Below are 24,318 nucleotides of genomic sequence, written 5' to 3' on the forward strand. Positions count from 1 at the left end.
TGGTGTAACATCTGATAGGAGAAGGTACATCACTGAGAAGAAATAAAGGTGGTTATCGTCTCATCGTGAACAAACTGGCTGGTCCTGCACTGGGCACATCAGTGTACTCCGGGACACGTCACCTGCTGGAAGAAGCCGTGCTCCCTGGCTGCTCCTTCTGATTTTTGTGGAGATGTCACCTCTGTGCACCTGTGTGCAGGCATTTCTCCCACACCACACTGAGCCCTTTTCTGCGGCGGGGGTGAGGAAGGGACTGCTCATTTCCATCACCGGTGACAAACTGGGCTGTGGGGACACAAATTTACAGAGCTGGGAGCCAGAGCAACATCTCTGGCGTTTATACTCCCACATACACTCTTATTCTGCCAACACACACAGCACCACCGCCGAGCCTAAAGCCACCGGGCGCCGGGCGCGCAGGGGGCAGAGGGCGGCCGCCATCTTAGCGGCGGGCAGCCCTCAGGCGGCGGGGGGCGCCATGTCGGGGAGGGAACCGCCCGCCCGCCGCCACCGCTGCGGGCTGCGCTGGGGGACGGGACGGGACGGGACGGGGGCTGCGGGGGGGCTGAGCCCTTCTCTCGCTCTCCACAAGGGTGGGTGAGGCTGGATGGACGCGGAGGAGCCGGCTCGGGGCGTGGGGGCGGCCGGGGAGAGCCCCCGCCGGGCTCCTCCGTTGTGGGCGGCAGGAGCCGGAGCCCCGCGGAGGGCCGAGCGCGGCTGGCGGCGAAATAAAAACGCTTCAAGGGAGGGAGGCCTCGTGGATGTGGTGGGCTCCAGTGAAAAGGGAGAGTTTTCTGCCTTGTCTGGGGTTGCAGGGCACAAATAGGGTGGGCTGTGGGGGCTATGGGGGCGCGGGCGGCCGGGGTAACGTCCGGAGGGTGTGCAGGTACGGTGAGGGAAAAGCAGCTGGATTTCGTTTTCCACAATTTATAAAAAATCCAGGGCCTGGGAATCATTTAATGTGGAGGGTGCATCCCTTCCTGCCCTAGCTTTCGGCAGGAGGTGAAGCTCCATCCCCTGTGCGCCCCAGGAGGTGTAAGCGGTGCTGTTTTCCTCATGGGAAGCGGCAATAAAAAGAGCTAACCACCAGGTCTAAACACTTCGTTTTGCTGCCCAAAGTGCAACGTTTTGCAAGAGGTCAGAGGTTTGGCACCTAGGCAGCAGAGTTTTGCTGCTAACAGGGGTCAGCGACTTCATCTCTGGTTATATTATTGCACCTGAAGAACAGGATTACTCATCTAACAAGCAGCTCACAGCACTGAGACGCCGATGCTTGTTGCTGTGTAACTTGTAAAATAATAAGATCGCCAGACAGGCTTCATGCTAAATCATGAGATCGTAGCGTACCTTTGCTTGAAAGGGGCCTCCAGAGGTCACCCAGCCCGGCTCAAAGCAGAGCTGAGCTCAGGGGTGTGCCAAGTTGCCTGGGGGCTCCTCTGGTAGGAACTTGAATATCTCGTAGGAGCTCCTTCGCCTGTGTGCTCAGCTTCCTGAGAGGTAAAAGCATTGAGGTCAAACTAAGCGTATTGTAACTTTTCTGCAGGGCGCTTTCCTCCTGTAGAAGGGAACAAATGCTAAATGCTGTTCTTTCCGAAGCAGGCTGATTAAGAGCAACCTGTTGGCGCTGCTGAAAGCCTTGGAAGGAATTTGGCCTTCAGGATGAAGCCTGTCATCGTGGTGCATGGTGGAGCTGGCCGGATCTTCAAAGAACGAGAACAGGGCTGTTGTACTGGCGTTATCAGAGCTGCACTGCAAGGCTACAGCGTCCTGAAACAAGGAGGCAGTGCCTTAGATGCAGTTGAGGAGGCAGTGCGATCAATGGAAGATGATCCTCATTTTAATGCAGGTAATTTTTCACGAAGTAAATTGGCGTATAATCATTATGTACGTTCACTATTTTGTCCTGATAGTTCTGAAAATACTTGTTTGCTGTCCTTTTGAAGTGGACTAAATATTGGTGTCAGCAAGTAGCTTTTATCAGTATAATAAAAGAGCACTGTATGTGCCACAGTTTCTTGTGAGCACACTTGGGCAGACAAGTTACTCTTTCCTATTTTTTAGCATTTTGTAGCTACCAATTCATTCTTTTGCTCCAGTATCACTGTTCTGTAAATCTTACCTTGTTGCTGTGATGTGTCTTTAGTTTTAAGACACAGACTCCTTCATGGAGCGTATGCTCAGTCAGTACTCAGATTTAAGTCACTTGAACGGAACCCACAGCGATATTTAAGCCTTAATGCTTGACCTTTACGTATTGCTAAAGGAAGGCAGTTTCAGTGGATTTTAGGAGTTCTTCTGCTAGTTATTGCTTGTAATTAGTGCTTTCATAAATAGTATTACAAAACTCACACTCTGCTGGTATATGAGTCATAAATTTATACAGTAGGGGTTTATAACTGAATTTCCTAGCAATTAATGTTAATTAATGTTAATGTTAGTTAATAGTCCGTATCATATAACCTCAAATTTATTACTTAGATGCATTTCAGTGAAAATATTTCACCATCCCCACCAAGGTATGTCAGGAATGAACACAGGCAGAAAGACCTGTCAAAGTTCAGTATTTCAGATGACGTACCTGTTTGTTATGTGGTTGCTTAATTTGCAGAGATTCACACATTCCTTCTGACCTTGTAATTGCGAATGAGGGAAAGACTTAATATGAAACTTTTCAGTGTTTTGTTACTGACTTGGGCTGACCTTCTTGATTTTCAGAGGTTTCAAACTAAACAAATGAAGCAGACTTAGAGGTGCAGTGTGTGCTATGAAGCTGTTGTATAATTAACATCAGGCTGGTGTTGTCTCATTTAACTTTTACTTCTCTTCACTTGCTCTCTAAATCAGTCACTAATCTTTAGGACTTTGTTTTGCTCAGGTCAGTAAATCAGTATATGTCTGGCCTTTGGTTCTCTGGGTTATGCCTTAAAATACCTCTCTGGACAGGCAGTTTAGCTTTGCTATTTTTAAAACATCAGCTTCTTCAGGGCAGGAAAAAATCCGAATTCTTGAGGAGCACCCCTTTCTGCCCAACATTTTAGGTGTACAGTGTTAGCATGGAAGCAACTTCAATAGAAATATGAGTTTACAGGTTGTTTTCAACTCTTAATCATGCTGTATAAACAATTACATATGTTCTTGGTTTCCTATATACTAGTTTTGATGGTTCCGTAAATCAAAATTATGTAGATGGGAAATATATTTTAGCTGAGTGTGACTCTCTGTGGTGAAAGCTTGCTTTATAATGATCTGTCTACGCTCATTTATTTAACTTACAAATCTGCAGCATTTGAGCACTTAACTCTGGTAAGTAGGATCACAACAACTAGCAATATTTATACATGCTTTTTATAACCCTTTATTTGGGATCTTGTCACTAATGCTGCTTTTTCTGAGCCATCCTGAGCTTGGGAAACGGGTGACAAGAAGTTAACCGAGACATGACAGTGTTTCTTTTCTCTGAGACCATTCAAGTAGCTCTTCATATTTTTTTCAGAGTTCTGCTTTACTTGTATTTCTTGCTTCTAGAGTTGTAGAAAGGAAGCTTGGGCTGATGCTTCAGAATTAGCAGTTTCTCACCAGAGCAAGAATTCCAGCCTCTCCTGTAGCGTGCAGCCCCTGATTTACACCTTCAGGCAGGGTTTGCTCCTTTAAAAATGATCAGATCATTTGAGGACAGGATCTTAGACCCTGCCATAGCCAGCGACTTCTTAGATGGTTGTTACTTCACATTTTCTTGACATACAAATTGCAATATGTTTGTGATTGACTTCTTTGTGGTCCAAGGTTATGTTTATCCTTAATTATTTAATTCATCCAAATTATATTTTTGCGTGAGGGTGTTTACTTCAACCCGCACTAAAAACGTGAAACCTTGTTTACGGTAGATTAAACAAACAATTTTTAGCAAAATTTGCTTAGATTGGACTCGAGCCTTAAGCCCTTGTTTAAGTTTGCCTGTGCTGATCCAAGAGGCAAGTAGTCCTGTAATCACTTGCGTATGCCTCTAATTGTGCCAATGCTCATTAGATACAACTGCTCTCAGGAGCTCACAAAAGGGAGCTGACAACCACGCGAAGAGGGCCCTGATTGGAGTGGCTGTTTAAAACTCAACGCGTGGTATTTACCCCTATAAAGTAAAAATGGGGTTTGCTGTCGTAATTTCTGGGAAGTGGCCAGGGTTACATTTCTGCAAGCCGTCTCTTTGGCAATTAGCAGGGTTAACCAGCTGGGTCTGTGTATGCCAGGTACAAGAGCTGCCAGTCCAGGACGTTAATCCACTCACTCTTTCCTCCTCAGCCTTTGCAGGACTGTGTGGTCTGTAGATAGATGGAATCTCAGCACCCCTGCTGTGATTTTTGGTAACCTCACACTTGTCTCCCTTTAAATTTTCCATATTTTATTGTCTCAGTTTTCTTCCCTGGCTTCTGCTTCACAAGGGAGCCAATCTTTCTCCTCAGTGCTGCTGCCAGTGGATGCCTCAGAGGCAGGTAGCCCCCACCCAGGGCGCTGGAAGGCAGGAGAAAGGCCAGTCTCTAACCACTGACTGCAGATGGAGGCAGGCAGCTGCCTTTGTCTGCAGGAACTGCCTGACGGTTTTCTGCTCAGGAACATTTAGGAAATCCCAAGGTGTATCCCGTGAGAGATCTCCAGCAGACACTTGCAGTGCAGCGACGAGAGGAGCTGGTAGAGCTTCCCCTGGGACCGTGCTTCTGATCACTGGTATTTGAGGAAGGTGCACCCCAGTTCTAGGGGGAATTTTGTGAGCACAAGCAAGGGCTCCCCTTGTCAAAGGGAACTAGCAGAACATGGCAGGGCTTATCCAAGAAACAAAAGATGACATGTTCCTTGTATCAGAAGAAGGTTGATTTTGGAAGAGATTTCAGCACAGGTGGCAGGCAGGAGTTACCCGTCAGCTCTCCACGGATCAGCGCAGCCTAGAAATGAGCACGTTCTCAGCGATATGGGACTGAACTCTGGAGTAGCTCGTACAATTGGAGAGGGGCAAAAAGTAACAGTTTGGGGCAGAGGTCAGGTGTGCACGTGTGTTATGCCAGTTTTGGAGATGGCGGGAGGAGGATTACAGAGGCCCGTCGCCTCCAGTAATGGGGGATTTAGCGTTATGTTTCGGATCTGAAGTGCATAGGTGGAAGCCTTATGTCAGCAATTACTACCAGGAGTTTCTGCTGGGCTTTAATGTTGGTTTAACAGGAAAAGCAAACAAAATAACTGTTCTACTTCTGTGCAATGTTTGAGTCTTTCCACCTGAGGTGCTCTGTAAATCTGCCATGCATTTTGAATTTCTTTTTAAGTTTAGTCTTTTCCAGCCCTACTAGCAAGGCTTGTGCACTTACTGACTTACAACTTCGCGTTCCCCTGTGATACCCTTACTGGTGTTATTACAAAATGAGACAATGCACTTTTTTTTTTTTTTTTAAATCTCATTAATCTTCAGTTAGGTTAGTGTTAGCATTGATAATTACAGAAGAGAAATAACCACCCGACATTTCATTAGTTGATTTTTATTATTTTTTAATTCATTTGTCTGCTGTTACGCAATGAGGAAGAACTTGTTTTTTTCAAGCTTTTGGTACAGGAGTGAGTGGACACTTCTACTCTGCTCTACCAATTTTGGCAGCTGCTTGGAATGCTGCCTGCCAGTAATCTTTTGATGGAACTGAACAACACGCCGTTCTGTTGGCTTATGCTGTGCCCTACAGTTGAAGAATCGCGAAGGTGAAAGCTTTATGTGTGTGTGAAGTGATCCAGGGGATAAAGAGCCTTGTTCGTGATTCTTTGTTGTTCTAACTTTCATGCCTAGCATATTATTTTGGATGGCATTACGTAATTGGCATTCTGAGTACTGTCTTGTGACTGAATTCATGATTTGTTTGAGTTTCAAGCGTGTTTTTTGTCATATAAAAATAAAACTCAAGGTTTTTAAGTAGCCATTGCACCCCTGAGCAGCGTAGTTGCTGTATTGTGTTCAGGAAGAAGGCACTTCCAGTGTGTCAGAACAACAATCAGGGAAAGAGAAAGTTTGCTTCATGAGATCTAATAATTAAATGAGCTGATGGTTAGCTCTTAACGACTTCCTTCTTTTTTCCTTAACTCCTTTTTCCTCACCCCTTTTTATTTTTTTTTTTTTTTTTGTCTTTAGGCTGTGGTTCTGTTCTAAATGAAAAAGGTGAAGTAGAAATGGATGCCATTATCATGGATGGAAAAAATCTAGCCTCTGGAGCAGTATCTGCAGTTAAATGTATAGCAAACCCAATAAAACTAGCTCGGCTTGTCATGGAAAAGGTATGCTGAACGTGTACTTGAATTTGAAACATTTTTTCCCTTAGAACTTCATCCACTACATTAATGGACCTCAGTTATGTTGTGAAACCTCCCTTAAATCAGGGAAGACTGGGGAATGGATGGTAGTGCTTAGAAACTCGTGACTGTGAAGAACTTTTATTGTAAGTATTTATTAAAAATAGCACTCCAAGGAGACCTGAGTTCAGTCTTGCAGTTGGAAGGAACCTCAAGGAGAAATTGACCTAAACGTGTCAAGCTTCTGTAGTTCCACAGCTGGTACTGAAAATTGTGGGGAGGCTTCTTCATTTGGAGAGCACCTGTGCTGTCACCGAGTCTTCTGCTTGACATTCCAAGATAAAAGTTGGAAAATTAACTAGTGATTTTGCAACAAGGTGGAACTGAATTAATGACCCACTCATGCTTTTGTCCGTGAAATCCAGTTTCCTAGGATCCTAGGTGGCCTTCTCCATTGTCACCTTCTCAGGCAGCAGCCCTAACGTGGTCTTCCAGCAGCAGCAAATAACACAGGCACTGTGTGATGGAGGTTTTCCAAGAGCATCAGACCTACCTGGGCAGCAGAACGATGATTACTTGGCCTTCTGCACGACATCCATCCCACCGTACTCCACTAAGAAGCCCCTCTTAGTATCTACCATAGCAAATGACTGTTGTTTTTCAGAAGTGGTGCAGGTGGTATAGTTCGGATGATAGAATAGGCCATTTGTGTGATATGAGCGTCTCTTTTACCATCACTACCCAGTGACAGTGATCACAAAGGTCATCCTGCTTTGCAGTGTACATTTCTCTTGCTGCTAGTGCAGCTCCCGCATGATTGAAAAGGGGTTGCAGTTGCAAGAATGCTTACAAACAAAGAGGAGGTATGTTTTTTTAACCTCTCAAAGTGATCTGTAGAGAAGGTTGAAATGTGATTTGTCCTCAACAGATTCCAAAGGAGATGGGAATTATTTTTGCCCTGAACTGTAGGATAGTTCTGATTTCAGAATCAGAACTTTTCACTAAGCTATTTAATACAAAAGTGTCTTAAAATTTGTGCCTACAAGGATAAAGTCAAAACAACACTTTTTCTTTGTCAAGAACATTAAAAAGAAGAAAAAGAAAGCTTTGCAAAGTTTTCCCAAATGAAAAACATAAACCAAAACTTGCCCTCTATCTTTCTCATCTGTTTTAAGGCCTATCTTGTCATTATATGGTGCTTCAGGTGTTCAGAAATGTTGAGGCTAAATTTTAAAGGAAATCATAAAATTCAACTGTACAAGGCCAAGTATAATGGTTTGGCAATAAAACATGAAATGAGAAGTACTTCCATTTTGCAGTGTAGTGTATTTCTGTTTGGCCAGATGCAATAAATTCTGTGGAGATGACAAAATTAAAATGTAAATGCTAACCTAAATCGCTTGATATAACCTGAGGTGAGCTTCTGCTGTTTTTCTGGCAGGTGTTATAAACTGGGAGACCAGCCGATGTCACCCTGCTGTTTGTCGTAGGCAGGGATTTTGGGACACCAACCCTGCCTATTTCACAGTACTTCTCAGAGTGTATTTTATGTGTTTTGTTTTACTGTGAATAAGTGAAAATACTTTGAACTCTCTGACCCATAGGTGATAAGACTGGAGTTTCCTGAGGTCCTAAGCATTTTAGGATGCTTATTTCCCAGTAGTATTGAGATGCATCACCAAACCAGGGAATTTTAAAACATGCAGCTCCTGAAACCTTAAAGAAGTAGCAAGCAGAAAACCTCCCCACCTGCTTGTGATTTTTTGTTTCCATCCTATTACGGAACAATATGGGCTCCATCTGGTGGTCAGAGTAGCTCCTTAGACTGTTGTGCATGTTAATCCTGTACGGTGTTGCAATCTTACTGGGCTCAAACGTGCCCAAATTCAGAGTGTAGAAGAAAGGATGACACCAGAATGATTTCAGTCGTGACTTAGTGCACGTATTACTCGATACATAATACTGAACGTGTTAGTCTCTAGAGATGGAGGGCTTGCTACGTTAACTAATTAATCAAACAAATCCTAGAAAAAGCAGTTAAATTTTTGTTAAATTATTCCTATTTGTAGTGAATAAAAAGAAGATGATGCATTGAAACTACTTTATTTTTTTAAGTGGGGCATGTAATCCCCCTCAGCTCCAACACTTCTTTATGTGGGCATCCCATGAACAGTAGAGCACTGATCCGTTGCTGTGCACAAGCTGCCTGCATATACGTTTTCTCCTCCTATGTCAGCCAGCTCTTTAAATTAGAGGAGAATTTAGGTTAGGACATCGGCTTCTCAAGACAAAGGTGGAAACTTCTGCTGTGCTCTGTGCACTGCCAAGCTTGTGAAATAAAGAGCTGGTCTGAATTCCAGGCCAGCTGTAGAAATCTGTGGGGGTTTCTCCTCTCTGCTTCCCGTAAAATTAACTAAACTTGCTCATATTTAACATTTGTTGGTTGTTATTAAGATCTCTGGAAACTATTATTTCTTTATTTTTTTTTTCCTTTTGGGCTACTTGGTGTAAATGTATCCCAGAAGAAAATAGGCACTTCAGGAAGTTAACAAATATATTCATGAAGCTGTAGAAAAAGAATGAGATGGAAAAATGTGCTTTTTGGTTGTTTGGCAATGTTCTAGTAGCTCTTTTGGTGGACAACATATATTGAGGAGAAAAATAAATTGAATTCTCCTTAGGGCACTTTTTTTTCCAATGAGAACTGCAAAAAAACTATCATAGCAGCTTTGTTCTTGTATATTCAAATATTTCTTGCTTGTGCAACTTATGAAGGGGGGCACGTTATCAGAAACTGCATATGGAAGGGAACCCTTTAAAATGTTCTAAGAAATAACTTTTTTTTTTTTTTTTAAACAATAAAACCCTCCTTGTTTTTTAAACTTCCTGAAAGTAATAGAAAGCCTCCATTCCTGACGAAAGCAAGTGATGGAGGAGAAAGCCTTCTTATACACATCAAGCCAAAAGAAAAGTTGAGTAGTATTTTCTATAAAAAACAAACAAACAATCTGAATTATCGAATTGTGTTTCTGGTGGTTTAGTTGCGGTGGCGGGGGGCAGCATTGCACAAAGTAGTTCTCTTGAACATTGCACACTTCAGCTTTGTTACAAACAGGTGGGTCTGTTACTGTCTGGTAACATCATGCAGCCTGAGAGGCTGTCCTCTGTTCTTCCAGGGACTTGCTCCTTGTGACTGGTACTCTTGTTCCCTAGGGTGCTACTCTCATGAACTGAATAATTAATTTGTCAGTAAAGAGATAATTGAATTCTTCGAGACGTTTGACATTAGGGCTGCCACATGCGTGAGTGGCCGGTCAGGAATGTTTTTCATGTGATGTCACGTTCCTGCTTGCATGAGCTTTTGAAGGGATTGGTGCAGAGCTGTAGTGTAGATTAGAGGTTAAGAGGAAACGTTTCATTCAGAGGGTGGTGAGGCCCTGGCACAGGCTGCCCAGAGAAGCTGTGGGTGCCCCAGCCCTGCAGGTGTTCAAGGCCAGGCTCTTGGCTCTTGCTGTGCTCTGAAATGACTCAACACTGTACTGTCAGACCACCACTCCTCCAAAAACTTCCTAGGTCTGATGAGCAATTAGTATCTATGCAGTGGTCCAAGAAGTTGATGCTTAGTTTTGGACACTGATATAAAAAAAAAAAAAAGATAGATTCTAGAGCTCCTGCTAAAGCATAAGGATTAATGAAACAAACTGTTCTGGCGAGTCTCCCTAAAACAGGAATTAAGCAAGCCATAGGGACTTGGAAGCATGAATTTAACTAAGATTGTTGACTCAAGATCTGGTCTCAGTGCCTCACTAAATAAAGGAACCAAAATAGAGCTTCTGCAAGTGCAAATGTTGTTTGAAGAGAGCAAACAATTTTTTGTCAAACCTGTTAGAACAATATTCTGTTCTTAAATATGAAATTTTGGGTCTGTAAGAGTAGTAGCTTGTTGAAGGAACTACTGAAAGTAAAATGGTTGAGCTGATGTTAAGAAGTGCTTGAAGGGAATGATACTGATTTTGTTGTTATTTTACTCCTACAAGGTGTAATACCTTCAAACCGAACAGGAATTTATTTACTCTTCTTTTCTTCTGAGTCAAATCCTTCTAGATCTCTTAGTGAACTGGACAAAACTGTTGTTCAGTTGAGCAGTGATTTGGTGATTAACTAACAACAGCACAGAGAACTTGCATACAAATTAGCAAAAAAGCAATTTTTTTTTCTTTACCCATTATAAGAAGTATTAAATAGATAAATGCAATTCTGTTGTACTAATGGTGGATGGATGTGTGTTTTGGAGATCTGATATGTTTTTCATTTAGTAGAAGAGTAGGAATCCAGGAAGTTTAAAAATAAGATGTGGAATTTTGTTGGTGTGCATACTTCTAAAAATAACAAGTGAATACAAAACTGCTCAGCATAAGGCAAAACAAGAATTGTCAGTTAATCTCTTGCCTATTTTCTGCAGACAAAGCACATGCTGCTGACTGACCATGGTGCACACCTGTTTGCTCAAGCCATGGGTGTTCCTGAGACTCCAGGGGAGAAACTCATAACTCAGAGATCTTTGGAGAGATGGAAGAAGAACCTTGAGCCAGACTCCAACCCTGAAGAGTTTCAGAAGTAAGTTTTTAACAATTTACTTTGTGATATCAGTTCCAAAAAACACAAAACAAAAAAAAAACAAAGCCAACCAACCAAAAAACAACAACAAGAAAACAATCCCAAAGCTTTGAAGGTCTGTTCTCAGACCTGAGGAGATTTCAGTTCTGAGTGATTTGTGGTTTGATATAGTCTTCGTGGTATGTCCTTAAAAAACAAATACAAAACAAACAAACAAAAAAACCCTCAAAATCCTTTCAGTGAATTTGCTCAAGTGTAAGTGACTAGAATAAACTTGAACAAACTTAGTGATGCTCAAGAGAGAAGATTGTCAGACACTTGGACATAATACAGGCTTCGTGGCATTAATGGTGGACAAAATTAGCACTGTTATTACTCTGAAAATCACCAGCTCTGGAAGTGCATACACCAATGTTAAGATACATGCATGCTTCACCTCTGTGTAGTTGTTTTCTGTGAAGGAACTGTGAGTTAGAATATCTCCAGTGTGATATTTAAAATGACAAAGTGCGTGTAAAAAAATCATAGAACCGGTCTTGGTTAAGTATATGATCAGCTTTGTCTTTGAAGTGGATTAGGTGGTTAAACTACATCAGATTCTGACAAAGTAACTCCTCCTGAGTGCTGATTAGGGCTGTTAGTTACTGTAGGAAAGAGGGAAAACAATTGACCGAGACATTCAGTGTAGTAGTGGATGTGGAAAACGATGCTCTCAGATGGTGTTGCACACCAGCCAAGTGCAAGTTATTTGGAAAATAATCAAGCCGTGCATGACAAACGAGAGAGGAAGGAAAGGTGGATGGGAAAGGAAGGAAAATCATGAGATGTCAGAAATGTTTGTTATGCCTGTGAGGTAGCATAAACACGAACTTGTTTTGAGTGTGCACTTGTATGGCAGTGGTTGTTGCATGGGAAAATGCTGTGTTGCATACTGCTGCTCGTCTGTTCGGTGAAGTGGTAGTAAGGAGAGAAGCAGAGCTGAAGAACTCATAGATCAGAACGATGATGTTTCTTCTGTGATGTTTCTTTCTGCATGTTAACTAAATTCCACGAAATGGGGCCATAATATAGAAGCTATATGTTATGTTCATTAAATTGCTAAAAGAAAAAAAAAAAAAAACAAAAAACAACACCATGAGGTAAGTGTTGTAAATACGGTCTTGTAACCAAAATGAAGTTGTTCCTTGACCGTAAGGTCTCAGTCATAGTTCATCTAGCATCCAACAGAAGTTTTTCTGATCCGTGTGGTATCCAAGTTCTGTGTACTGTTAGAATTCATTGCCAAGAGTTCTGGGGATGGCGTAGCTGCCACTGTCACTTGGCCTCCTGAAGATAGCAGTTGGAAGCATGGCATCTGACTCTCTGTTCAGTCCTCATAGCTGCTTAGATTTCTTTCCTATAATAAGCAGCGTTAGGCATCTTCAATTTCAGCATTGTCTCGTTCTGGGGTACCTGGAAGGTTTGCGCATTTCTGGACAGCTTGAGACTTTTTCTTGTCTTAGCCACACTGTTTTTTCCTGACAGGCAGTCCCCACATACATCAGCAACAGCGGTTGACAGAAAACCCTACTACTGATGCAGGCCTAAGAGAAGAAATAGCAGGTGTTCTATTCCTTGAGCTTGTTAACCTAAGTGCATGCAACTTCATGGGTATTGGGTAATGACAGATTTAGTCCAAAAGGAAGGAACAAATCCACTGTGTATCATCATATATACAGTACAAAAGAATAATCATCAATAGAACAAAACCATTACTGCTAATAGCACCCCCTAGTATACTACAGGTAGGTGTTGATATTTTTGCTACTGTCAGTAATTAGCATTAGACATATGATTATAATATGATATCTCTGCTTAAACGGTTTTGCGGGCCTTGTTAATGCTTCTGAGTCAACCAGCTACGCAACAGATTGTTTATATCTTCCTTGCCTTTGTTCTGAAGATGAACAAGGAAAACATGTGACACTGAAGCAAGAAAAAAAAAAAGTTAAGAGGAACAGTAAGAAATAGTTGAGTGTTTGCTCCACAACAGCTGAAGTTGGATACACTCACGTAGTTAGTTAGTTAGTTATCTCTGAGCCCTTGTACCAAAATAGTTACCTGCTGCATATCTGATCAGCGTACTTTTATTATTCACGGGTGCTTAAGGTGAATATGTCCCCTGGAAAACATACATCTGGACGTGCCTTTCTTAATTCCTCCGGAAGATCTAAGTTTGGTAGGTTGGAGGGCGCTACGTGTGTGTGCAGGGAGTACTGAATTTACCAATATTCTCTTCAGCAAATCTTTTGTACCAGATGGATGGGTGGGAAGCCCATCTGCAGCAGCATATCAGTTTGAGATGAGGTCCGTCTCCACTTAAATGTCAGAGCAGTCTGCGAGGCCTGTGATTCATCAGTCGACTTGGAGTTGCTGTGAATGAAGTGTAGGGACTGGCAGTGTGATCTTTTACATAAGCAGGAAGGAACAGGAAGTTGATTCTGTGAGAAATCGAGTTTCATGATACACAAAGACTTTTTCTAACTTTGTCTGATCTTAACTTAGATCCTGGGGTTACAGAGAAACGCTCCCCAATGCCCAGGCAACTTCCAAAGGTATTCCTATTGCACTCACCTGTTGAGCGGTTCCTTGAAGGACTGGCACAAGTTCTTTTCCTTTGTGGAGGGATTTGTATTTTTTGGGGTATACCTCTCCTAAATAAATAATGTGCTACGTTCCTGCATGAATTGCCAGGCTTGGAATATGTAGACGCTCATACTGTTGCTTCTCAGTACAGCAACTGTTAGAGTAAGTTACAGTAGCCCTTGTTCTCCACGTATGAACATATGTGTATATTTTAAGCACCTTATTAGAAATCAGGCAGTAGTTGAGATTTTTCTTCAGCGCATGAAGATTTTTAAGCTGGGTTGCTGTTTCAACAGATTCTACTGGCCAAGTGATTTAAACCTCAAGATTGCTGAGCTACAAAGTACAGAGAGGAAAATATGTATTAATGATGCATTATGAACAATGCTAGCTGAAAGGCACATAAATAACCTTTTTTTTTTTTTTTTTTCTGTGGTATTCAAACATTTAGGGGAATAAGGAAAAGGAAAGAGGAGGAACAGGAAGGAAATGATTCAGTGCATTCATAACATTGCTCTCTTCTCTGTATTTACTTGTTTACGGGCGTCATCATTAATAACTCCAGTTCACTGCCTAGTCAGACAGTGGAGACATGATTCCTGCATCTCTGAGCCCCTGTTTAGGGGCAAGTTGTGCATCAGGTGTGTCACAGCCAAAAAGCTGCTCCAGATCTGCAACAGAAATATTTCTGGCCTGTGTGATGGTGTGTTGTGCCTTTTATTTTGCCTGCTCACGTTGAAATTTCCATGCTATGATTGTAAACAAGTCATGGAGGGAGATCAGATTTTAAGGGAAAAAAAAAAACAAGTGCTTTCTGTGCTATTAAATAAAGAGCTGTGAGAATTGTTGTGTATTGGTGGTTATTTTTGTAATGAGGAGCATAGTAAAAAAATGGCTTTATGATGAGCAGTAATTTTTTGCAGTAATCTTTTTTTAAAGCTACCTGGAAGATAAATGCAACGTGCTTTGGCAAGTAGGCTTTAATTCTACCTAATTTCGTGAACTGTTTTTCTTGGCAGAGACCTTGGAACAGTCGGTGCTGTTGCTATAGACAGTGAAGGAAATGTGGCTTGTGCAACATCCACTGGAGGACTCTCCAATAAATTGGTTGGCCGTGTTGGTGACACAGCATGCATAGGTATGTGGACTTGCCTCATGTTTTTTGGAGATATCTCATCTTTAAAAATAAATAAATATATCCTTCTTGTTATTATTAGTGAAATAAAGTAGAAATAGTGATGTATCTGAAATGGAGGCCTGACTTCGGTGTTGAAACTGAAACTCCTTAATACAAAGTGGAGTTTGCAAGTAGGGATTAGGAGCAGAGGTGTGGTGCTGTCATCTTCATCCAACATTTTTCTGTCTGGAAAATGGGGAGGTCGCTTCTTTTTCCATCCTTCTCTGACATTTTTTTCTGTGTCTCTTTTTTGCTCATTCTAATAAAGCTATCCATTTGTACATCCGTGCTCACGGTTAAGTCAAAAATGTAGCCTGCTCCACACTAAGGTGCTGTTTTCTGGATGCTTAAAGTACGTGTAGTTGTAATTAGGGTTATATCAGTGAGCCAGAACTGTGGGATGTCTGGCAACTTTGAATAAATTCCTGTTCTTAGAGAGCCCCGATAAGGCTGCCTCAGAGCCTAATAGAGGCGGTGCACAATAAGAGAAATATTTTAAGAGCTCTCTTATCCAAGTATAAAGAGACACTTGAAATCCCTTCCCCAGACTTGTTCCTCTCACGGGACAGACTTGCTATTTGATTACTTCAGAGTTATACCACTGAGTTGGGATTTGCAAAATAATTATTTTTAGTAAAACATGTTCCACACACAAATAGCACTGCCATTGGCATACGTGATTTTATAGGACTAATACTAACTTTTCTCACACCCAAAGTTACTAATATTCTGGTGCCCTCGGTATTTTGAATGTCATTTTCAACTTCATTTCTGACTGCAGATGCCCTTTCTTAGGTAGGTCATGTTCAGGGCACTTACAGCATGGGAAATGTCTGCGAGGGAGAAGTGAAACCGGGCACTGTTCCGTGCGCTGCTTTCAACTTCTGTTGTTCCTGGAGGTCTGCAGGATTGGGTAGAGGAACGCCAGCTGTGCTTCTAAATGTTTGAGCCTATCAAAGGGGGGGTCGACAGGCTGGTTGTGGCACTGTTTTTCCACATGTAAATCACGGCCTGTTGGAAAGTGCTGATCTGATAAGAAGGTAGGAAAGGGAAGAAGCTTTCATTGCTCTTCTACACCTCTTTCCCCTCCCATGCTATTTTGTTTATCCATGTAATTCTGTGGTGTGCACCTCCCCAGCTCCTGGGAAATAGTTCTCATAGGAGATGCTTAGGAGATGTGCTGGAAACATGGGTGTAGAGCATGTGGAAGCTTGGTGGAGAACAGGGTGTGGAGCGTGCCAGCAAAACAAGGATGGGTAAAAAAAAAAAAAAAAAAGTGGGATTTCAAAGGAAAAAAAATACTCTGCTTGTGGGGAGGACTGGAGAGAGTCTTACTCTTCAGGGTGCCTTGTGATGCTTCACCAGAGCCCAGGCTTTTCAAATCTCTGATCTAATTTTGTTCTTGCAGTTAAGTCCCTCCCCAGGTTTTGGTCACTTAGCATTGTCCTTACAAGATCTTCCTTCATTCCTTCTTTTTGTAACGTGGGACCTGGCATTCTGCGTCCCATCGCTGTTCTGCTGATCCTCAATGCACTGTTCCTTGCTGTTTTGGAAAATATTTTCCCCCATCCTGGCTCTTACGCTACAACCGGATCACTAATCTTCCAGTTCTCATAACTTGGCAATTGAACTTCATCTGGCCATTGCTAGTCTCTCTCGTATGTTGTGTGTTGAAAGTGAGGCAGAAATGAGAAGGACGCTTCAGTATTTTGCTCCCAGAAGTGAGCAGAACTTCCAGACCCTTAGGAAGAAAAGTTTGGTTCGTATTTTAAATAACGCAGAGCTTGTAAATTGTATTTTATAAAATACTGCCTTTTTTTTTTTTTTTTTTCTCCTCTGAAAAGGAAGCGGAGGTTATGCTGATAACTGTTCTGGTGCCACTTCAACCACAGGACATGGAGAGAGCATTATGAAAGTGGTCTTGGCCCGACTGATCCTCTATCACATGGAACAAGGTATATTCCGAACTTCCTGTGAGCTGACCTGAGGGGGATAGGGAATAATTGTTCCTGCCTAATGACAGGTTGCAGATTATGTGCTGTCATCCCAGAACAGCTGTCAAAGGAGCTGCTCCCAGGCACGTGTGGATGGGTTACCTCTCTTTAGAAGAAACAAAACAAAGTACTAGAGTATAGCATAGCCACAAGTGGGCAGAAATATCTGTGCTACTCGATGTTTAATCACTTTTAGATGAATGCATATTAAAATATATTATTGTCTACATTGTAATGTTTAACTGAAGCTTTTTAAATATTTATTTCTCTGTTTTACACTAAAATGTTTTGAACAAAGTAAAAAACAAAGACAAGATATTTTTAAGGAATCAACAGGGGAGAGTTAAAGCTAAAATAAAATCAGAACTGAAATCAGAAAGCTTGGAATATCACCTTTCTAGTAAGCTGTAATAGCCTTTGTTTTAACAACTGATTATAGCAACAGAAATGCTTTTAAGACGTTTTAACTATGATTTACGTTTTCATTTTGTTTTGGAAAATCTACTAAACTGACGGGGCGGGTATGTGGCAAACAGCTGACACAGTATGTCTTCTGTGACTGTAACACAATCTGCCTGTGGGATGACCCCGCAGAGCTTTACCTTCATGATCTAGCCTGCCATGTAACCCCTTGATTATATTACAGCCTGTGAACATTGCCAGACAACATACTTGCATTGCATGCGATTGAAGAACCATCAATATAGATATCAGCAGTATTTTTAGAAAGCCATGGCTGTGGGGCAGCACGCTGTAACCAGCTTCGAGACCAGACGAACTGGAAATAGTTGCAGAACTTCCAATTTACATTTTTGTGAGAGAAACAATAAGTAGAGAGAGATTTAACAGCTGAGAGTGTTTTTATTATGCTTTATAGAGCTGGTTGCATATACAATGGATGCATTTCTCTGTAAATCTCCTGGGTCATGTTATAGTTTCAGCATAAAATACAACCTACGGGTTACTTCCCAAAGCTCTAACACATCGCAGTCTCCCCTTTCTCTCCATGTTACATCCCTTGCCATTCAATTTGTGAATGGCTTTCTAAGCTCTATTTACTCTAAACCACAGAAACCAGTTTCTTCTCTTGATTGAAGTTAACTGCATTGCAAAACCTCTGCATTGATAGTAACTGTCTGGCTCGTGATGCACCGTGCAAACGAGACAAATTAAAAAAAACAACTCAATCCACGTGTGTGCATGCTTAAAAGGAGTAATTAGTTTGCACTGGTTCACCCTGCTGCCAGCGCTTGCTCTACCTTCATTCATGCTGCCCAGAAGTATAACAGAGTTGCCAGGAAAACACGTCAGCAATAGGCCTTTTTTTTTTCCTTTTATAACGTTTCCATGAAGGCGCTGAAAATAATCTCCCAAGTTATCATAACTTTTTGAGTCCTTGAACGGTCAACTGAAGTTGCATATTTAAAAATAACTTCAGAGCTCTTCCATAATTCTGTTCAGCTGTTCAGTAATTCACGCAGTAAATACCTTCTTTTGGGACCACTGCTACAACATTTATTTTCTTATTTTATGAGTGAAGTGCTTTGCCAGTCCTGATGGCTGCTGGAGTCTCCGCCTTACGGCGGCAGCTGTTGTCTTGATGAAAAATCAAACAGTGAAATACTGACCCTTTGAAGTCAGTGCCACTGACTTGAATAGTCCCAGCATCGCCCATAATGACACAGAATGGGGCTTGATCCTGTCAGTCACCAGTGCTGTGAATAATTCTGATTCTGCTGGTTTTGTTTAACTCAAATTTTGCAGGGAAGACGTGAAGGTCATTTTGTATTCCGCATCATAAGCTGCATAACGTTACCAATTGTGTATGCAGACTTGCAGCGAGCAAATATTCCGCAGCTCTTACAGGCTTGTGTGTATAATGTACACAGTAACACAGATCTATGTCTAAAGTATTGCCATTAATATGAATTAAGTGTAATGAAAAGATAAAGTCGCTGTGCTGGTGCTTTCTGACATCAAGTACATTTCATCTTAATCTTGCCTGATACTTTCAGAAGTTCAGAGCAACGCCAGTCTCTGTTTTTGCTGCAGATTTTGATTACAGAAATGTGAAGTACATGCTTTGGGCTACAGTGTGGCCAGTAGACGTAGAACACAGATGCTGACTGACATTTTTGATTGTTTTAATGTGTGTTTTTTTTTCTTTTCAAATTGTAAATGCCTCAGACCTAGCTTATGGGAGGTGTTTGACAGCAAGCGTGCAGATCAGCCTTTCTCCCTTCAGATGATGGCATAAGAAATGTTACGTCTTGACCATAGAGTTGACGAATTAGTCTGTATCAAACACTAAAAGTGAAGTGTAATCTGAAGCTATTCAAACCCTGTCTTTGCAGCAGAACCATACCATAGCAGCTATTTGCAGCTGTCCAGCACCTTCCTATAAACCAGTTCCTTTACCACAGTGGAAGTTTCTTGCCAGTTTAGCTGAAGGAGGCATTAGATTTGGCTGGCTCCAACTGGGAGGGTGTGAAACTTGAAGGGAATTTTAGAATTTATTTCAAGACAGGTATTGGGAAGTTATCTTGTTCTCCTTTTCAGGAATGTCACCAGAGATGGCTGCTGACACTGCGTTAGACTACATGAAGACTCGAGTTGGGGGCCTGGGAGGTGTTATTGTTGTTAGCAATTCAGGAGAGTGGGCAGCAAGGTTCTCCACCAAGCAGATGTCCTGGGCTACTGTAAAGGATGACGAGCTACATTATGGGATTTATGCTGGGGAGAAGCACACAAAATCTATTGATGAAGCACTTGCATCTGGAAGTGAGGGATTCTGAGAATGAAGAATCATTGACTAAGGAAGAATGAAGAATTCCTGTTTCTGTTGGAGGACAATGACAATTCAATCTTTCTTTTGAGATCTGCGCTCTTTTGATTGTTCCACAGGCATTCATCAAAATGAAACGTGGACGTAGTTGTCATGGATATGTGTGTGTAGTGCTTACTGATACCTGCGCACAGTCAGGAGATCCTCCTTGTCTAAATGTGAAAGAGAACAGTCAGTAAGTAGAGGGTTGTGGGCTTCTTGGTCAGCATGCCTCAATTCTACCTTAAAGGGAGCCTAAGTTTCAGGATCAGAGGAACTCCTTCCCACCCTTGTTGTCAGACACTGCTTCTGAGATTATTTAAGAAATAAATACTTATTAACTAAGAATTGAATTTTGAAAGTGACATGGCTCTCTATGTCTCTTGAGCAGCCATCCCATAATAACAAAGCGCTTACTGTCAGGGAAAAATCGTCAAGCAGCAGTAAAGAGGTAAGACTAACTCACTGTCACAGGCTTGAGGTAACGCTGGGGAGAAAATAATGAAGTTAAGTAAATAGCTTTTCTCCAGAGTTGGGAACTGTGACACTTTCTAAGGAGTCTTATTTTATTCTATTCATCAGCATCAGGCCTAAAACTAAAAATCAGAGAATGCAACAAAGTAGGCTCCAATATTTTGATGTAGATGTGGATAGTTAACAGGAAGAATATATTACAGCCTTAATATGTGGAATGGTAATAACAAAGGTCGTGATTCCTATAAATACAAATAAAGCAGCAGTCTTTGCTAAGCAAATACAAGGTGATGAGCGCCTTATATGTCCAAATAAGAGAAATGAAGATTTACTGGAAAATGATGATCTATAATCAAGTGATAAAAGTTGCACTGTAACAAATAAAACTGCCTCTTGTAACAAGTTTCTTCTGTGAAGTCAACCATTTTCTGGAGAAAATGTCTTTTTAAAAAAGAATTGACGTTCTGCATTGCCTCTTTCCAGTACAGTTTCTTCATTAAGATTTTGCTCTTTTTAATTAAAACAATGCAAAAATATTTAATTTTCCCCACGTTTTATGACTTAACTAGATTGTTTTTGTGTTGAAACTGTAATAATTCTATGGATTTTAGCTGATGTCATGTCTTTGGTTTCCTTTGAAACCAAATGTGTATGTATGGCATGCCAGCATACTGTGGAATGTTCCCTTTGTAAGATAACTCAAATAAACATAGCAAAAATCTTAAATTAGGTTTGGAAACTGCTCATACCTGTATCCCAACTACAATAAGCCATGTTATTGAGTTGGCTCATACAGAACGGTGAGGTTGCCAAGACTCTCTGACCCCCCTTCTACATTAATCCTCGTTTTATTAGATGTTGCAGGTGAGCGGACGTGAGCAGTGGTAGTTCAGGGGCAGACGTCTTCTGCAAAACAGCCATGGAGTACTCACGTACCTTGTTCCACGGGAAATAATGCAGAAGATGGCTGCTACCTAATCACTAGCTGGTTATGAAACAATAGAAGTGTTTAAGATGTGCTCATCATCAGAGGGAAATAGCCTGAGCAAAAAATAATGTTTCTGTTTTTGTGTGTGGGATACCAGTCTTACAGGGACAGGCTGTTCTCCGGAAGAAAGTGGTGTTGTCTTAGCTTCGTTGCCAGAGTATCAAGGTAATCCAGATTTTGTGGTCAGGCTTCTACTTTGTTTACCTCACCTGTCCCCAGAACCAGATTAAGTTTAGGACAGACAATAAACGTAATTTGTGAGTCCTAGCACATCTCACTTTGCAGCAGTGTTTGATGAAATTGCTTAATGACTTTTTAATGAAGAAGAATGGAACTTGGATGTGTTTAGAGCTAAATGATAATATGGAGGCGTGGATGTTGGCTTTACAAAGAGAAGAATACAAAAACCTTGTGTTATACCTGCTTTTGAGCAGATCAGAGAGCATGGCCACTGTTCCTTTACTCGAAGTAGCTGTGGAGACGCATGCTTGCCCCACTAAATAGCACAGCAGCTGGTGCAGCATCGTCAAGCTGCGGTTTGTTATGCCGTCGGAGTGGATGCAGCCTGCTCTGGGCAAGCTCCAAGTTGTCCAAAACCCCGGTGGCTGTTGGTGTAGCAGCAAGCACAGGGTAACGCACCTGCGGAGCGGTTTGTTGGGGTTTGGCAGCACATGAACCCGGACAGTTGGCTTAGGGTTAGCTTTGAAGGAGTTCACATCTGCCCAGGAGGTGCCATCAGCCGCGGCAGCAGCACAGATACTGCAGGGCTGTCGGAGCAGTGTATGGTTACTGTGGTTAATTCACCTCAGCTGTTCTCAGGAATATAATGTAATAAATAGCTGGCACTTAACAAAGAGTGTTGTTCTATATAGGTTCTTGTATCACTCATCACCAGGCTAGCTGGGCACCTTCCAACAGTGCATTAAGCAGTGGGACTGCCATCTGCTCTGTGTGATTTGTTCTCTTACCAGCTCCTTGGGAGCGTGCTCTGTACTCCCGTGTTGTGAAAAAGCATCTGTTTGTCAAAAATACGCGTGTGCTCTTACGCCTTTCCTGCTGAAGCACGGGTAGGAATGAGGAGGTGTCCCTTGCACATGGATTGGGGACGTTTGATCATCCTTAGCCTGCCTGGAGTTTGCTCCACAGCCCGAGCGCTGGCAGCTTATGCAGCGCTCCAGGGCTGGGGGCTTTTCTTCCAGCTGGCTGCCTGAGGCACAGCTCACCCGAAATATATGCAGTTTCCCCATGAAATCTGTCCAGCAGACAGACTAGACTCTTCTAGGACAGTTCTCCCCTTCCCCATAAGAAGGTGGGACAATAACAATATTTAGGGATAACTTTTGAAGAAACTGGAGAGGTGAGGATGAAACTGTTTTCAATTTCATTTTCATCAGAAACTCATTTTCGAATATGCTTTTCCACGTGAAAGGTGTCCCCTTGCCTTTGTGACTATTGATATTCCTCTTTGTAGGGGCTTTAACAGTTTTTGTAATTGCAGATACAAGCTGATAGAGTCGAAAGCCACTGAACTTCAGGGGAATAAATACTTGCACCAGGACGGGAAGCTGTGTGCCGTTGTCGTGCACTGCTGCTGGAAACGAGCCTCTAATTCAAACGGCTGTGACCTGGATATCAAAGGAGGAAAATTAGAGGTCTGTTGCCAAGAAACTGAGTGTCCTTGGCATGTAGCAAAACAGCAACAGAGTTTTAATTATCTAATTAAAGTGTGGCGTCCCGTTATTTTACACCCTTCAGAAAGCCAGTTGTGTATGTTCTTTTTTTTTTTCCTTAATGCTCCGCAGAAAGGGCTCCTGAGCTGAGCAGGTAGCAGCGACTGGTGCACGTACCAAGGCGAAGCTGTTAACTGAGGCGGCCGAGCAGCGAGCATCGTCCTTACTCCTGCGGTGCTAGTTCTGTGCAGGCCTTTCGTCTCAATCTTTGCTAGTTACAAGCAAGTAAAAAATGTTCTCTGGGAGATGTGGGGCGTCACTGCTTGGAAATACGCTTTTATTTTTTTTCACTGTGCTACTTTGTCCTATGTTTTAGCTGTCTCTGGGGTGGTTTTCACTGACTTTGAAATCTATCTTGGCAAAGTTTAGTGGCACTCGCTGTTTTGCTTGTTCCTCTTTTAGTAGGCTTTTTCTTTGATATGCTCCGATAAATATTTGCTGTGGGACAGATTTCAATCTTGGTTACGTCAGTCTAAATTAAAAGTGCAGTCACTGAGGTCCGTGATTGCACTAGAGGAAGTGAAATCAGACATGGGCTGGCCTGTCCACAGCCAGCATCTCTGAGCATTCAAAAGGCCTTCCCTAATGAGAGGGGGAAGGTAAGGACAGAGAGTGTGGCATGGGAAGGAATGGGGGAAAGCAGGATGCTGATCTCAGGCACTGTCAGAGCAAAAGGATGGCAAGGGAAACAGTTAAATGCGTATGCTGGGAAATAAGTAGGTGTCAAATGAGTCACGGAAAGGAATCTGAGATCACGCAGATAAGGGTGAGCGAAGACTCGCTTGGTTTTAGAGGTGTAAACCAAGAGCGAGGGGAATCTCATTTTCCTTTCCAACACGCTCCCTGCTCTCGGGTTATTGGGGGCACATCTGTACCCCTTGCAGCTCCTCCGTTAAGTCCTTTTCAGCCGGGGATGTCGCCGGTTAGGGCGCAGGCGGCCCGGGCTCAACCCTCCGGCGCTGCACTTTTGACCCTTCCCTGCTAGGGCTTTGCTCCAGCCCAAGCTATGGAAACGCACGGCAGCGTGCAGCTTGCTGAATGCTCAGCTGCTTCTGGGCTGCGTGGCTCTGCCCTGCCCTGCATAGCTGCCCCTGCGCTTAGCAACCCGGCTGCCCTCACAGCATCACCCCCGTTCACCCCCCTGAGTGTTTCCAGGCTTTCCTGGTGGTAACGCACACCCTTCTGCAGGTCTGGGTAATTGTTGGCCATGGCCTGCGGCAGCAGAGCCACCAGGGCTGGCTAGGAAGGGAGACAAAACCCAGAGCCACCACTAATTTCCACAGGTACTAACGAGTGCCAAGCTAATACACACAGTAAATACAGACCTTACCGTTCTAGCACTTGCTTTTTCTCAGCAATTCCCAAATGCCCCCTCAGAAGCAGTTTCTAGAATAATTAAGAAACTTCCTCTCCTTTGGGCTGGAAAACTGTGCGGTTTCCTGGGTCACGGGTGCTCTCGTGTCCTCCATAGCTGAAACTTGTTTGCTTCACAGAGGAGGGATACAGCCAATACTTCTCTCCTGTCCTGTATTGCAGAAGATAATTTGTGTTTGGTTTAAAAACAAACAAGACTG

The 24,318-nt window shown here is 42.5% G+C and overlaps 1 protein-coding gene and 1 long non-coding RNA gene across 10 annotated transcripts in view; one reads left to right on the plus strand and one right to left on the minus strand.

Annotated features, from left to right (window-relative positions):
* On the plus strand, positions 1-20,752 carry ASRGL1 (asparaginase and isoaspartyl peptidase 1). Of its 9 annotated transcripts, none has more exons than XM_084514237.1 (8): positions 667-827; positions 1,463-1,497; positions 1,600-1,846; positions 6,158-6,300; positions 10,778-10,932; positions 14,577-14,695; positions 16,579-16,689; positions 19,288-20,752. In XM_084514237.1, exons 3-8 carry the CDS (start codon positions 1,660-1,662, stop codon positions 19,521-19,523), a joined length of 951 nt encoding a protein of 316 aa, XP_084370363.1. In that variant the 5' UTR covers positions 667-827; positions 1,463-1,497; positions 1,600-1,659; the 3' UTR covers positions 19,524-20,752. The 9 variants fall into 9 exon arrangements, with proteins under 9 accessions (XP_084370367.1, XP_084370362.1, XP_084370363.1 ...); XM_084514244.1 differs by having other exon boundaries at positions 677-789; positions 1,597-1,846; XM_084514241.1 differs by lacking the exons at positions 667-827; positions 1,463-1,497 and adding an exon at positions 1-241.
* LOC311434221 overlaps positions 19,995-24,318 on the minus strand; it is a 6,471-nt gene continuing 2,147 nt past the window's right edge. The window contains exons 4-5 of the long non-coding RNA XR_014691323.1: positions 24,075-24,269; positions 19,995-22,639 (exon numbers count right to left, since the gene is read on the minus strand). This is a non-coding gene — a long non-coding RNA (uncharacterized lncRNA). The remainder of the gene's footprint in view (positions 22,640-24,074; positions 24,270-24,318) is intronic.

Source organism: Aythya ferina (genome assembly GCF_964211825.1).
Source record: "Aythya ferina genome assembly, chromosome: 3".
Classification (NCBI taxonomy): Eukaryota; Metazoa; Chordata; class Aves; order Anseriformes; family Anatidae; genus Aythya; species Aythya ferina.

Bases quoted from the DNA above. Each gene is read 5' to 3' on its own strand.
- ASRGL1 (XM_084514241.1), top strand. From the start codon at position 1,660: ATGAAGCCTGTCATCGTGGTGCATGGTGGAGCTGGCCGGATCTTCAAA. The intron at 6,301-10,777 runs GTATGCTGAACG...TATTTTCTGCAG, and splicing joins CTCGGCTTGTCATGGAAAAG to ACAAAGCACATGCTGCTGAC. The intron at 14,696-16,578 runs GTATGTGGACTT...TCCTCTGAAAAG, and splicing joins TGGTGACACAGCATGCATAG to GAAGCGGAGGTTATGCTGAT.